At 41.9% G+C, this 16,634-nt stretch overlaps 1 protein-coding gene across 1 annotated transcript; it reads right to left on the reverse strand.

Moving 5' to 3' along the window:
- Positions 1–1,396: 1,396 nt before the first annotated feature.
- Positions 1,397–11,905, reverse strand: LOC130127304 (zinc finger protein OZF-like). The gene is made up of 2 exons (XM_056296905.1): positions 11,661–11,905; positions 1,397–3,055 (listed from the first exon to the last, which is right to left on the reverse strand). The coding sequence occupies exons 1-2, from the start codon at positions 11,839–11,841 to the stop codon at positions 1,929–1,931; spliced, it is 1,308 nt and encodes a 435-aa protein (XP_056152880.1). The 5' UTR covers positions 11,842–11,905; the 3' UTR covers positions 1,397–1,928.
- Between the last annotated feature and the right edge of the window lie 4,729 nt (positions 11,906–16,634).

Below are 16,634 nucleotides of genomic sequence, written 5' to 3' on the forward strand. Positions count from 1 at the left end.
CCAACTGCTTGCTGCAGAAACAGCGTCTGAGAACACTACACCACCACTACCAGTGGTCTGTGCTGAGCCATATGAGCAGAACAACCCAGCCCAACCCACACTCACCCAGAATGCACCAGGTCACACAGAACCTGCTTCTTCTGGGCCCATCTCTTCAGCAGTTTCAGAGACAGAACTGTCATCATGCTCCACACTGACGTCTGTCCCTGTTGCACCCCTTGTATATCCGAAGGGAATGTGCTGCAGGTATTGCTCGACCTTACGCCATCAGAACAACAAAATTGCGACACTGGCCGCTGCTTTAGAACGATGCTTTGGTCAATGGGTCTCGACTGACAGCATGCGAGACCGACTGACCCAGCCAGGAGGGCGAGACCCTGGGAACCTATGCAGCAGGCGTGTGCTTCTTTGCACATCGTGGCTACCCCACCTTTGACCTAGCAGCTCGTGAAGAGTTAGCCCGGAGGGCCTTCATCCAGGGGCTCACCCCAAAGAGGTTGAAGGAGCACTTCCGCATCATGGCACCTATAACCGTCAAGACCACGTTGGAAGAGGCAGAGAGGGTGGAGGCTGTGATGGCCCCACACAACCAACCAAGACCCCAAGTGCATCAGTCAGACTGAAGTCCACGAAGATGAGGGAGACATCGAAAGAGGGGTCATCTGCCAGGCTCGTCCGTCACCGCGTCGAAAGCAACCAGGCCAACGCCAACCACCCTTCAGATCCTGGACACCCAACAATCCATGCTACCGCTGTGGAGAAGTGGGGCACAGGGCCCGTAACTGCCCTGCCCCTGCACCACGACACCATAGCGCTCTCCAGTTGGAAAACTAGAGTGAGGTGGCACTGCAGGGGACTGCCACCCAGCGAACCAACCATATCCCTCATTGAGAACTCTTCCCAGATCGGCAGAGTGGGCCACGCACACGGCTTCTACCTTTGCTGCTCCCATGATGGACACTGCTGCTGGGGCCCTTGTGGACACAGGGCCCACCATCTCAAGTGTAGCGAATTAGGGGGGCAGCCTGGGAACCGTCGCCACAGCCGGGACGTGAACTCAGATTTCCCGCACCGCAGGCGACAACGTTAACCACTCGACTGAAGGGTCTGACCTGTTAGCCAAGGGCTAATGTGTCTACTTATCCATGCACGTTACACTATATAACACTCACGGATGAATAAGCTTGGTGGGGGATGATGTATGGGACTGTGGGGAGGGTGGTTGGGCACTGGGTTGGGATTGTAGTTGTGTTTTGAAAATTGAAAATAATTGTTTAAAAAACAAAATCTACTTTTTACAGTTTCTACCTTGGACACAAAATTCAAGTCACAAATTCAATTTCTTGGACGCAAGTGTTGCTTTTCTGTTTCAAAGACAATATCAAACAGGGTGGGTTTAGATTTTATTGACAATAATGCAATTTACAAAACAAAAAATTAAATCACATTGCTGACATGCAAATAAATCAGGTTTCCTGGGAATAGCAAAATCTCATTGAAGCTGTACGATTTATTTGCCCTGGATTTGACATGAACAAGTTAGGATGATTTAATGAGAGTAGAGTAACTTTAATTCACTTGAAGAAATAATCAAAAATTGAGTAGATACTTGATTATTATACACCAATTGGCATCTAATAAATGTTTGTTGTTAAGAACAGAATTTGTGTTAAACTGAATGAATTCATTACAGGCTCATCCTAATTAACTGTAAAATGTTCTACGTTCCAACAATTTGATATTCTGCATCCACTTTAGGCTCCATTTTGACCATTCAGTAAGTCCAATGTACACAGACTCATATGATGATCTGATCATGGCACAGTGAACAAACAAGTTTTTGGTTTCCACAGAGCCAAACAACCTCATTTTGTTCTCTGTGATATGTCATGTGTTTCCTTTTAACTAAAACCTTTACTTAAGACTAATCAAGGTTTCTTCCTTGCATGTATTCTCATGTGTCTCGTCAGACATGATTTTCTAGCGAAAGCTTTACAACAAACATGGCAAATAAAAGGTTTCTCCCCTGTATGTGTTCTCATGTGTTTCACCATATTATCTCTTGCAGCAAAGCTCTTCCCACAGACTGAGCAAAGATAAGATCTCTCTCCTGTATGTACTCTCATGTGTCTCCGAATACTTGCTTTATCAGAAAACTCTTTGCCGCAGTCTGAGCAGCTAAAAGGTTTCTCCCCTGTATGTATTCTCATATGTGTTTGAAAATGAGTTTTTCGAGAAAACGCTTTACCACAGACCAAGCAACTAAAGGGTTTCTCTCCTGTATGTGTTCTCATGTGTCTATGTATATCTCTTTTATCAGAAAACCCTCTGCCGCAGTCTGAGCATCTAAAAGGTTTCTCCCCTCTATGTCTTCTCATATGTGCATGCAAATTACTTGTTCGAGAAAACGCTTTACCACAGACTGAGCAGCTAAAGGGTTTCTCTCCTCTATGTTCATTCCTGTGCATCCACATATATCCTCTATTAGAAAACCCCTTAGCGTATAAAGCACAACTGAAGGTTTTCTTCTGAAGACATCTCTGAAGACCTTTGTCAGTGTTGGCTGTTGTGTCCAAACTTGACTGTGGTTCTCTAGTCTTGCTACAACCATCATCACTGTCTCCAGCCTCACTTTTCCGAGAGTCTAAAGAAAGGGTCTGACCATCACTTATTTCTAAATCATCATCTTGATCTTGGTTACTGACTAGTTTTGGTAGACCACATTTCTCTCCATCAGGTTCTGTTTTCATCTCTTTGGTTAAGGTGCTGGCTGGAGGCTCCACCACTCTGTACTCCCCTGTTTCGGTTTGATGAAGCTGTATGGACAGAGGTTTCTCTTCATCATTTTCACTCTTCAAAGGGACAGGGGTGAATGGGAACTTGGTTATACAAGCCTCAGCTGGTCGCTGAAGCTGCTCTTTCTCCTGACTCGTCCAAAGTTCCTCCTCTTCATCTTTGATGCATGGAGCCTCTGGCGCCTCCTGGCCCCCACTGGGGCTCCATTCCTGCTTCACCAAGGGAACTTCTTTTTCAGAAGCTAAGTGCTGCTGGAGATCTAGAGATGAGAGACAAAATACATATTACAGAAAACTATGACTGTATGCTTTAAGTTATGAGCCATGATATAATAAGTGATGTCTGTTTTACTCAGAAAAAAAATACTTTGTATGTTAATCTAAACTTTATAACAACACCACAAAAAAAAAACGTCATCTGTAGCATCAATACTTTGAGCACTACTTCAATTAAAGAAGGTACACAATTTATAGGATTTGGAGTTGTTGAGTAGAAATCAACAGTCCCACTAATTGGAATAGAATAGTGTTCAGTTTTATCAAATAGACTGAAGACTGCACCCGGTCCTGACCATAACACAGATAAGTCACCCTCTCTGTAGACATTTAATCAGGGAATAGCTTAATATCCTAAAGCCTCTTGGTGCTATAGGTTCTCCAGTTACTGTGTCTCTCACATGGGCTCCTGCTCTGGAGCTCTGAAGAAGAAGAGGAACAGAGGCACTTTGAAAGACAAGAGGGCAGGTCTACATTTGACTATAGATCATTCTTTCATTTGGAGATGTATGGGTAACCAACTTTAGGGTGGCAGGGTCTCGCTGGGTCTGGTTGCATGCTGATGTTGAAAAGTGTCCTACAATGAAAAGGTGCATATGCACAAATCGAGAAAAGTGCATATGTTCAGAAACAATCAAATTTATAAAACTTGATGCACACTTTACCTCTATACATCCTGAATTATCTTCATATTGTGCACACATGCATGCGCCTCTCATCCCATCTCGTTAGTTCCCAAATGTAGCCATAAACGGTTGTTGACACACTCATTTTGGATATTCAAATAAAGATTAATAACCCAAATTTTTTGAAAACTCATAATGCAGTCATGTAGTCATGAATGTTAAAGTAAGTAATCATTTTTATTTTAGATGTATGGTAACTGTGGACATAATGGTGACAACAAAGGGTAATTAAGCTGTACCTTTAAAAAGAAGTAAGACGCCATTAAGGTTCTGGACATGAGAGACCTAACCAACTACAGTCACTAGATGGCAGTATAACGGAAAGTGAATTGATGTCCTGATAGGAACCAATGGTGTATAGTGGGACATGGTGGGAAGTGAAGAAGCAGCCTGAGTTTAAGCTCCACATAGGGAGTTACAGGTACAGCATAAAAGAGTGTGCTTTCGGGAGGTGCTTCAGTTGCTTCCGCAACCAGCTCGGTTTGTTGTACTTGATTTGTGCGAATGCAATAAATCTATTTACATCAGACTTGAAGGTATTGGACATTGAGTGTTTGAAACTGATTAGTGTGTAGAGAAGGAAGCTGAATGCTTGGACGGCGCTGCTGCGTCTCGGATCAACCGTGGCTACAAAACAAGGTAAGCAGAACATTTTTAAGAAATCTGCATCAATTGGTTGCAACCGAGAGCAACGTGTATCCGCCCGGGCCAATGCAGTACTTAATTTGTTTTGGGATCGTTTCTCCCACTTCAGAACTGACGGAGTCCACATGAAGAGGCTTGTTAGTCGTATGCTAGCGGCCAACCTGCAGCACGCCTTACAGTCTTCTCCACATGACTGTCTGTTTACATCCCACACTTCCCTCCCAGAACCCCCGTTTCTGCCTATGGAGGCACCTCACAGTACTGTTTTGTCTGCTAGCTCCCCTCACTGGCCTCATCTGTCACTAGCCCTCTACCTGGGAGTTTTCCCCATACAGATTATTATTAGGCACCGGGGCTCTCATCCACATGACATATTATAACGTGACCGGCATGTAGACCACAGCGTGCTAACTCAGCTCGTTAAATCAGCTATTTATACGCACACGACCTGTCATAATTTTGCCCTCTAGTATATCTGATCTATTACCAACAAAGCCCCTCTTGTCAAAGACTTCATCACAGAGCACAAACTGGACTATTTATGTCTCATGGAAACCTGGCAGTCACAGAATGACTTTCTAAAGCTAAATTCAGAAACGCCACCAGGATTTGTTTACATATGCAAACCTCGTTCTTTGGGCAGAGGAGGCAGTCTTGTGATGATTTATCGCAAAAATATAAAACTGACACCAATCTCTACCTGATCAACCTTCCTTTGAACTGCTGGCTGTAAAGCTCTATGGATAGGTGTGCACATAGATTTTTTGATCTGGTTCTCAAGGAAGCACCTGGGATGTTGCTTGGTATTCAGTTTTTACGCAGCATGGTTATCCTACAAGCTGTCATCATCGCTACCCGCCTGACTGCGTTCCTCACTGTCTTCCTCTCTTTCAAACATGGCAGATGAAGATGTAGGCCTAATTCTTTCTCCCTGGTTGACTCTGCGATTAACCGTTTGCATCCATAAGTCAACAGTTGGCTTTGGGTCAAAAGTCTTCGTTGTCATCTCAGATAAGTGGATGTGCATCAGGTATGAGAGACAAGAATCTGACAGGCGGGATCTGTACTTGCTTTTTATTATATTGAGATGTGAAAATCCCCTCTCACATGCAGCACTGCCCAGGGGCAGTGTAAGGGACAACAATAGGACTTTATGAATGCTGGAGTAACTGTCTGGACTACTTATCTTCACTGTTTTGACCAAGTTATACACAGAGGAGGCTGCCAAGCATTTTTCTGCTTTAAACGCATCCATTCTCTTACAGTGGAGTCTTTGTCAACAGTCAAGTTGGCCACATATTTCTGGAGGATGTTTGTAAGTGTAGTGTTGTGTTGCCAAAACTGTGGAGGTATTATATTTCTTGAGGCCAAGTTAAAGGATGAAAAATTAAAAATTGATTACATGACTTAAGGGATTCATATCTGCTTTCAAACTCATGAATTAGACCTCTCAATATGTCAGCCTTGTCCCTGTCAGCATTTGAAACAGTCTCTTTCCTGTACTTGCCTTCACTGTCAAGCAATAGTGCCAGCTGTCCATCAGCTACCATGAGCTCATCTTTACATTCACCAACAGTCAATTTATCTTGTTGGAGCCTGAGGGAGGTGAACTGTAAAATGTTTCCAGTGTCAAGCATGTTGGCTAGGAAACACTGAAAACGCTCTGTGCAGATATGTTTTAGGTCACTGTCATCACTTGTAGCCACTTGAATTTGAATGGCAGGTAATAGCTTCCATATTTTCAACAGTCTCTTGCCTCCAGTCAGACCATCTGATGTTGTGAAACTTTCCTTTTTTCACAAAGGCAAAGCCATTCTGATCACATATCTTCTTTAGTTGTTCTGTTCTTTTTGTGCCCCCTCTCTGTAAATAAAAGCTCTGCAACTTGACAACGGAGCGATTAATTGTCTCACAGTATGGTACCATGCGATCAGCTGACTTTGTGCAGTTCTCGAGGGTGTGGGCAGTACACAGAATATGCACAAGGGAATCCCCGATCGCCACCATCTGATGAAATTTGGGAATGACCCCACTGTAAATTCCAATGTTGACTGCTGCTCCGTCTGTACACACCGAGACCAACTTCATCTTTCATTGATCCCCTAAGCCACAGGTATAGGAGAGCTGCTCCAGTCCATTCACTATGTCCTATGCTGCTCGGTTCACACCCAAATTAATTAATACAAGGAAATCTGAGGTAAACTCTCCGTAGCTAGACACAGACACATTGTACACAATTTCCTGCTCCATTTGTGTTATGTCTTCTGATCCATCCAAGAACACACCCCAAACTTCAGCTGCCTTCAATTCTTCACTCAATTCTAAACTGATTGTCTGTGCGATGCTCTGCATGATGCGGGTCCCCCCGACATTAACTCCAAGCCTCTTGGAAAACGCAATATCCTCCTCATATGAACGTATTGCGCATGCACGTTTCGCTTTGTGAAAGCCCAACAGAAAAATATTACAGTGCTTGACACTGTTCTTCATTCAGTTTGTCCTGCCACATTTCAAGAGGGTGAGTGGATTTCTGATCCTGGCTGCACCTGTTATCAATAGTTTGCACTATGTTCATGTGCTCTTTATTCTTTTCGTGCTTTTCAAAAGCTGGATGACAGAAAAACATTTTTGTCCCTACATAAAAGGTGCTGCTTTTATCCGTGAGATTGGTATATCCTCTGCATATTTTGCACCACATCTTTGTGCGGTCATCATCTGTTTGGAGCCAGGCTACTTGCTGCCACCACTTTTCCGCGAATATACTTTTTTTATGTACAGGTTCAGTCTGGCATTTCTTTTGAGGTGGTGCATCACCAAACTAATTACTTAATATAGCTTGCTTCTTGGACATTTTGATGAATGGACGAAAATCCTAAAACCAGAGAAAAGATGTAATGTTAAGCTAGTTGTAACGCAAGCTGACTATTTGCTGGAGCTCAAGGTTTAACAGTTAACCTCACTAAATTGGGGGGAAAAACGCATCCACTTAAGAACGAAGGCTAAGTTTCACAATTAACAACTGGTTATTAAAACTGACACATTTGTCATAATGACTTTCTTTCCAATGATATATGGAGAAAACCATGTTGTTTCAGTAAGTGTGTCCCGAAAATGTTGGTGTGCAAAAGCACCTCTTTTCATATTATCTGCTGCACATCATATATTTTGACCACACATGCCCACCTGGACACCAGTTATATGCACCTCTGTCTATGGACCCACACCATCATTATTGCTGCTCTGTACAGACCACCTAAGGCATCGAATATTTTTATCACTGAACTCTTGACAGTTTTAACCACCCTTAGTATAATGTCTCCAAATATAATCCTAATGGGGGAATTTAAATGTTTATTTTGATAACAATATGGGTGGCTAGGGCTTTCTCCTATTCTGTATCAAAACTCTGCAACTCCATTTCCTGTCACACCTGCTTACTGGACTCCATTACAGAATTCAAAACCGCTCTTAAAACCCATCCCTTTTTAAACTAGCATACTCACTTTAACAGCATCAAATTCACCTTTTTTCAACTCCTGCTGATGTATGCTCTATTAATTACTGTGTGTTTTATTGTTGATTGCACTAATGTTTTTTACTGCTTTGTTTTATTGTATATGATGTAAGGTGACCTTAAGTGTCATGAAAGACGCCTTTAAATGTTTGTTGTTGCTGTTGTTGTTGTTGTTGTTGTTGCTGTTGTTGTTGCTGCTGCTGCTTAGCCTCTCCTCCAAACAATCTAAATTTGGTAAGGGAAAGAGTCTGCTGTAATGTTGTGTGCATGGGTGTTAGTATGAATTTATGTGCAAATGTGTGAAAGTTAAAATGACCGAGTGGGTTCTTAATGGGATGATTGTGTGTTGGTTAATTGTTTGTATTGCATTCGCTGAAGGATTGACTCATTTGGTGTTGATGCATTACAGGCAGTAAGACTATAGGCAGAAAGAGAGAGAACAATATGGGATATTTTTAGTGTGTGAAGTCCTGTGGATACCAGTCTTCCTGTAAGCATAACTGGAAGAGGTCTGAACAGGCAGGCAAAAGAGATAAAAAACCCCTGTGGATACCACTTCCTGTCTGTAAACAGTGGGAAGGTCTGCACAGGCAGGAGGTATTATGAATCATGAACACTGTCATTTCCCTCATGTACTTGCACACATGAAGTGAAACGAAAAGCTGTTTCCCCCAGCCTACAGCAGTGCAACATACATACAAAAATATATTCAAGAACTACAAGAACACACATATTCAAACTAACTCATATAGCTGCTACTACTACTACTGCTACTTTCGGCTGCTCCTGTCAGGGGTCGCCACAGCGGATCATCTGCTTCCATTTCTTCCTGTCCTCTGCATCTTCCTCTGTCACACCAGCCACCTGCATGTCCTCCCTAACCACGTCTACAAACCTCCTCTTTGGCCTTCCTCTTTTCCTCTACCCTGGCAGCTCCATATTCAGCATGCCAAACTAAAACATATATCAAAAAATAAATATTAGCATATAATACGTATATATAAGTATTAGCCAGCATAGCTCCTGCGGATTCAGCTTCTTTTCCTGTAATTGTGCAATGAGAAGAAGGCCTAAACGGGCAGGTAGTTATTAAGTAAAGAAAGTTTGCAAAGGGGCCTAAGGGATGGCAAACTAGTGAAAGACTCGCTAAGGGGCCTACGGGACAGCGACCCTGGCCAGAATCTGAGATAATGCTCAGAATAGTATGAATGTGCTAGCAATTGTGTGAATGGAAAGTGGGTCTTATGTGTTGAATCAGTTGAGTAACTGGATCTTTGAGAGAGAAAAGTGGTAAAAGGCATCAGCCTTTATTTGGATTCATAATATAGAAATAACAGTACATGAAAGGGAAAATTTTGGAATAGGAGGAATCTTAATCATAAAAGTGAGGATAGGCTCCATAATTCTTGGTGATTTCAATATTCATCTGAATAAGGCTGCTGATCCTCTAAGTAAAGCCTTTCTGGCGCTTGTCTATACTTTTGGGTTCACTCTCTGGTCTGGTTTTATTTCTTTGTAAAGCACTTTGTAACATTGTTTTAGAAAAGTACTTTAAAAACAAAGTTGTTTATTATAATTATCTAAATGTACCAGACCATCCTTTAACATGCGAAAGAAAACTAATATGAGGCATTGATGGTTACAACTTATTCATTCATTGTGTATTATTGTCTTTATGCATGTTCAGTAATCCAGGTTATGGAAACCAAAGAAAGTTGAATCAGTTCATCCGGACACATCATTTATTGAGAAAAACGTTTCATCACTCATCTAAGTGACCTCTTCCATCTCAACTTACTGCAGATATCCCCACCCTTATAAACAATACTGCATAATGACCGAAAACAACGATCGATTTGAGCAAAGATCCCCAGTCCTCTGTGAATAGTACACATTACGTTTGTAACTCCAGTAATGGTCACGGCAACCAATCGTTGTTTCCAACTGTTATGCCACTTTATCATCTCCATTTATGATATCGCTTATGACAGTCAGTTGAGACTGAAGAGGTCACTTAGATGAGCGATGAAACGTTTCTCTCCCAATAAACGTTGTGTCCAGATGAACCGAGTCAACTTTCTTTCATCTCCAAAATTGTCTGCATTCCAAAAACAAACCATTTCTATTGGCTTGGTGTTACTTCTCCACACATTAAGTGTTATTTAGAATAAAAAGGAAATAAAATAATTCTACGTTCTTTGATTGCAGGTTTAATAATACTAATCTGTCCTTGGTGAGTAAATTGTTTAACAATAAAGGGTTTCTCTTTAACTCTGAAGAATGGTTATCTCATTACAACAAACCAGTTAATCCAGAAGGACTTGCAGTTTTTTTTAGTTACTCCCTTTGCTTTGTGTATGTCAGTGAAAAGCTGTACTTTTTCAGTCATTATACATTTGAATCTCCAGTTGGAAGGATATGCTTTACTCCTCTTCATGATCACACAACCTTCACAACCTCTCAGAGAAAGACTGTAACTGTAAAGATATATCCTAATGAATGATACAATGCTCCGTATTATGTTCCGATAACTTACATATAAAAAGTAAGCATTCAGGAATGCAAGTTGGCAGATATATTATGGGAAATTCCCCGAGTTATTATTAAACCTTGCACCATTTGCCTTAAAGCTCTCCGGCAAATAACCTGGTTTTAACAGTCGATATGACAAAAGAAACAATAGTTGATTTCCGGCGGGGTAATGAGGTCCTCCCTCCATTGGTCCTCAATGACCAGATAGTGAAGAGGGTTGACACTTTTCCTTGGCTGACCACCATATGCCACATACTGAAGTGGGAGGTCAACGACAGCCACATAATTAACAAGGCCCACCAGAGGCTTCACTTTCTGCACCAGATTAAAAAGTTTGGTGTACCTGGGGAGGCAATGCTGCACTTTTACAGGGCTACTGTGGAGTGTCCTCGCCTTCTCAGCCACAAAACGGCCCTTAAGAGGGGACAATTGGAAGGAGGGGTACGGTCTGCGGTAAGGCTGTGATCTTCCCTCTGTCTGCTCCATATATGCTACACGTATCAGACGCAAGGCGCGCGAGGTGATGGCGGACCCTCTCACCACGCTAATTCTCTCTTCTAACCCCTCCGCGCGGAAAGGAGGTTCTAGAGTCTTGAGCGTAGAACATCTCACCTCAGGAACGGCACATACCCTGAGGCTGTTCGACACGTTGTTCGAACTCTGACGCACAAGCACTCGTAGCAGCAGAGCAAGCACTGACCAACAAGCACTTCAAAAGTAGATACAGGTAGCAGCACAAAGCAGCAAGAACTTTAAAACGAATGAAGCGGCACAAACCACTTCAGGACTTTTTATTCAGGACTTTTTATATTATGAACTTATTATTTTTTGTATGTTTGAATGTACAAATGTGATAACCGTTTTCGCTGTTCTTTTTATCTACTTTAATAAGGGGTGCTTTGTCTGTTTTAAGAGTTGCACTGAGGCACATTCCTATCATCTATAAAGTACTGAATCATGGATCTTATCTCGTTTGCGCAAAAAATGTAAAGCTTTCCTCCAACACTAATGTCTTTCGTTGAAATTAAAACAGTTCAGATTTGCAATCTAAACATGACTGCATATGTGCAGCTCTTCCTCAACTTGGAGGTAGAGGAAGAGTTGGCTTCAACCTGTGCACAATGTTTTCATCCAACCCCAGAAAACATTGTACTAAATAAATGATATCGATGATGTGAATAAGAATAATTTAAACTTTTTACTTGTACATACCTAATCCGTTAATCCGTATTTCCGATTTATAAATAGCGTCCAGTTGCTTCCTTTGCAGATAGTTTTCGTTCTTTAGGCGTGAAAGTTCCTCCTCGTACTCTGCAATCCTTCTCTCGAACTCCTCAAATATTTCATCGACCGAATGATCAATAAGCGATCTCAGTGGTTTAATAAAAGACATTTTCAGACAGCAGTAATTTCAGAGGTCTTGGTTACTGGGCTCTGACTGAACCACTACTACTACATTGCCTGTCAATCGTCTGGACTCTGAATTTACTTCCGGGGCAGGGGGGGGGCGGTTGTTCTTCGCCTTCTTTTTTGTTTTTGTTTGCCCCCCCCCCCTCTTCTTCTTCTTCTTCTTGGGATTGCCGATTTGCTACCGACCGGAGCGTTAACATTAATACCTCCCATTGCTATTATGTTAGATTCTTTTTACGTGTCACGCAGGTTTAGACAAAAAGAAAAAGAAACGTATCCCCAAGAAGTCACAATTTCCAGTGGGATGCCTCATTTATCTTATATTAAGCATAGCGTGGAGTTGAGTTTTGTATGTCTCCGTCTCATCGTGCCTGTCAAATTCAAATTCGAATTGCTTTATTGGCATGACCATAACAAAATACAGTATTGCCAAAGCATTGTACAAATAGCGAATGTTAACAAATACGCATACAGAAAAAAGACTAAAATAATACATACATAAAAAGAAAGTAGTAACTTAAAACTGAGGCCTGATGTAGATCAGCAGGTCATTCTGGTTCCCTCATGTGGTGCCAGGCAGAGATAAACTGTCCTGTGAGAACACAACTTTCTTCCATTTCCCCCAGTATCATTATTTTAGTTTTTCATTATCTGATTTAATAAACTGTGGATGTTTATTGCTGAATTTTGGAGAAAAAAAATTATTCCCTGATAAGTTAAATTTTGGGCATTGTGTGAGGAAGTGCTCCTCTGTCTCTACAGCAGCTCCTCTACACTGTTGGCATAGACACTCCTCTTTTGGCAGCCATGTTTTCTTATAGCTGCCCGTTTCAATGGCCAGGCTATGAGCACTCAGTCTGTACTGTGTTAACATGTTTCTGTGTTTAACGTCAGTCACTGTGGTCAGGTAGGTTGCCACGGTGTACTGTCTTTTTAGGGCCAGATAGCATTGCATTTTACATTGTGTGTATGTGATTTTGTGTTCCAATTGGTGAGATACTTTTGTTTCTGCTGTGTTATAATTTGGTTGACTCTGATAGTCCTGGTGTCAGACTGGTCCTGAGGCAGAACACTGCTTGGACTGGAATGGAGTGTCAGGACCAGTTGAGTGAGGTGACCTTTGTCTTTGCTCATCTCTTGGCTCTGCAGGGCTTTGTGGTGGTAGGAGTGAGGGTCTCTTTCTTTTAGATCATTAATAATTGTCCTCTGCACCTGCAGGCGGCTTTTACAAAATTCAGTGTGTGCATTTTCAGTTAGATGTTTTCCCCATTATTCAAAGTTTAGGTTTGTTTGCGGGCCCCACACTTCGCTTCCACAGAGCAGAATGTCTTATCAAGCATCCTTCTTTTCTTTTTCTTCTGGTGCGTCTCCTCGTCCCATTTTCCTGCCACTCTTTCTTGGTTTTACTCCTAAAATACTCGATTTCTGCTTGGCGATTGGAACTGCCAGCACAACAAAATCTGATTTCAGAGCTTATTTTGCAAGTTGGTCCACCTTCTCATTTCCCTCTCTACCTACAAGAGCTGGCACCCACGAAAACTGAATGTCTATCTCTAACCTAATCAGTCCATATGATGTTTGTAAAGTTTCTGAAAGAAAGTGTTCTCTCTGATGTAGCCTGCTGGACCCATCATTAGGACATATATGAATTAGATTGTTTTCAAAATGTTCTCCACAAATTCCACTTTTTCAATTGACCCTTCGCTAAGCCACGCCTCCGAAACACAAACTGGCCAGTCACAGCGCAGCATAGGACAGGCTCCGACAGAGCTCCGACACTCATGGCGGCGCTCCGTTGACTCCGATGCAAAAGTTTCAGATTTTCTTCATTTTCGAGCTGGTTTTGTGAACTTTTAGCTAGTTATGGTTAAACGTTGTGCCTGGGGCACTTGTAACAGTGACACTCGTTACCCGGAGAGGTTGAAAGGAAATGTGGATAAAGCTATGTGGACGCCCTCAAATCCAGTTCAACCCCTCAAAGACCAGCAAGCACAGCTTTGTCTCCTCCAAGGTAAGTAATTACTCTTATGAACCGTAAAATAATGTTAAAGCTTGACGGACTTAGCAACAGTAACTAAGGGGGGCGGGCCTTAGCGAAGGGTCAATTGCTTTTGTTTTTTGACTGAATACGTCTCTAAAATACTAATATTGCCCAAGCTTGAGGGAGGGTCCATGGCAGTACAGTCCATAATGTTCTGTAAGGCTAATGTGCCAGTCCTGTATCCAACTCTCCTTTACCACTGTATCGCTATAAATGAAGGTTTCTTTCTTCTTCTTTTTTTTAATCTCATCATATCTCTAACATGGGTTCATCGAAATTTTTGTCTTTTTGTTTTTTGTTGCTTTGTTGTTGTTGGGTTTTTTTTGTTTGTTTTTTTAGGATGGCTGTTTTGTTGGGGAAGAGGAGTTAGACATATTTGTTTTTTGTTTTGAGTTGTAGTGTTGTTATTCTATGTTAAGTTCACTGTGAGAGCCACAAAACCGGAGTCAAATTCCATGTTTGTGCAAACCTACATGGCCAATAAACATGATTCTGATTCTGACTGAAAACACTATTGGTGTTCTTAAAAGAAATAAATTGAGATAAAATCCTCTTAGAAAGTGAGAGGATGTCTGAGGAGTGGAGAAGAAGCATATGGGTCCCGATTTTCAAGAATAAGGGCGATATAAAGAGCTGTAGTAACTACAGAGGTATAACGTTGATCAGCCACAGCATGAAGGTATAGGAAAGAGCAGTGGAAGCTAGGTTAAGAGGAGAGGTGATGATTAGCAAGCAACAGTATGGTTTCATCATTACAGATGTGATGTTTGCTTTGAGAATGTTGATGAAGAAAGATAGAGAGGGTCAGAAGGCGGTACATTGCGTCTTTGTGGATTTAGAGAAAGCATATGACAGGGTGCCGAGAGAGGAGGTGTGGTATTGTATGAGGAAGTCGGGAGTGACAGAGAACTATGTAAGAGTGGTGCAGGATATGTATGAGGGATATATGCAGACTCATCACCATCCCGGATAAGGCCAATGATGGTTCTGTCGTCTGCAAACTTCAGGAGTTTGACAGACAGGTCTCTGTGGACTGTGGGAACTCTGCTGTTCTGGTGCTTTTGGACCTGACTGCTGCCTGCCTTTGACACTGTTGACCATAATGTTCTTTTATCACGTCTTGAGCTATGTGTAGGCATTAAAGGTACTGCCCTAGAATGGTTTAAGTCGTACCTGTCAAATAGAAGCTTTTCTGTCCATATAGACCAATTCTCTTCAGCTGCAGCCCCACTTAACTGTGGGGTCCCCCAAGGCTCCATTTTGGGCCCCATTCTCTTCTCATTGTATATGCTGCCCTTCGGGTCCATTTTAAAAAAACATAATATGTCTTTTCATTGTTCTGCTGATGATTTGCAAATCTATCTGCCTATAAAAACAAACGAGATTCTATACAGGCCTTACTGAGTTGTTTAAAGGATGTCAAAACATGGATGGAGTTAAAGTTCCTGAAACTAAATCAAAATAAGACTGAAATTATTGGATATGGACAACCTGATCTTCTGGATGGTTATGATAGCGCTCTTGGCCCTTTAGCTTCCTACAGTCACCCTTCTGTTAGGAATTTTGGTGTAATTTTTGACAGCTCTTTGAACTTTGATAAACAAATAAGTTCAGTAGTCAAAACAAGATTTTTTTAAATATGACTTCTGGGAAAAGTAAAAGCCTATCTCACTCCAAATGATCTTGAAAGGGTAATTCATGCATTTATTACCTCTCGTTTGGATTATTGTAACTCATTGTATGTTAGTGTAGCTCAGTCGTCGCTTCGTCACCTGCAGCTTGTACAAAATGCAGCTGCTCGCCTGCTGACAGGAAAGAAACGACGTGATCACATAACGCCTGTACTAGCCTCCCTTCACTGGCCTCCTGTCTGTTTTAGAATCCAGTTTAAGATTTTATTGCTTGTTTTTAAGTCTTTAAATGGGCTGGCACCATCTTATTTATCTGAGCTAATACATCATCATACACCAGTAAGAGCACTCAGGTCAACAAACCAGATGCTCTTACATGTTCCCAGATCCAGGCTTAAGAACAGGGCTGACAGAGCCTTTGCAGTGGCTGCCCCTGATCTCTAGAACAACTTACCAGTGCACATAAGATCTGCTCAGTCCCTAGAGACTTTTAAATCTTTTTTAAAGACCTACCTCTTCTCGCAGGCATTCAATTCAAGTTGAGCTTGACACCGTGATTTTATTGTGGAAATATACTTTTACTCTTATGTTTTATTGTTTACATTTTAATTTCTTTATTTTATTATGTCTTTTTTACATATATTTTTATAATCATATGTGTCACTTATTTTAGATTGCATTTTAAGCTTGTGCAGCACTTTGGTTCAACTGTGGTTATTTTAAATGTGCTATATAAATAAACTTGACTTGACTTGACTTGACTTGACTTGACTTGAGGTGCAGTCATTTGTGTAGAGGGGAGAGCAGACATCCCTGGGGGGCACCAGTGCTGATTGTCCGGGTGCTGGATGTGATTTTCCCCAGCCTCACCTGCTGACTCCTGTCTGTCAGGAAGTTTTAATCCACTGGCAGATGGGGGATGGTACAGGGAGCTGGGTGAGTTTGGAGTGGAGGATATCTGGGATGATGGTGTTGAATGCTGAGCTGAAGTACACAAACAGGGCCCTTGCATATGTCCCCGGGGAGTCAAGGTGTTGGAAGATGTAGTGCAACCCCATGTTGACTGCATCATCCACTGACCTGTTTGCTCAGTAGGCAAACTGC

The sequence above is a fragment of the Lampris incognitus genome, chromosome 17 (genome assembly GCF_029633865.1).
Source record: "Lampris incognitus isolate fLamInc1 chromosome 17, fLamInc1.hap2, whole genome shotgun sequence".
NCBI classification, from domain to species: Eukaryota; Metazoa; Chordata; class Actinopteri; order Lampriformes; family Lampridae; genus Lampris; species Lampris incognitus.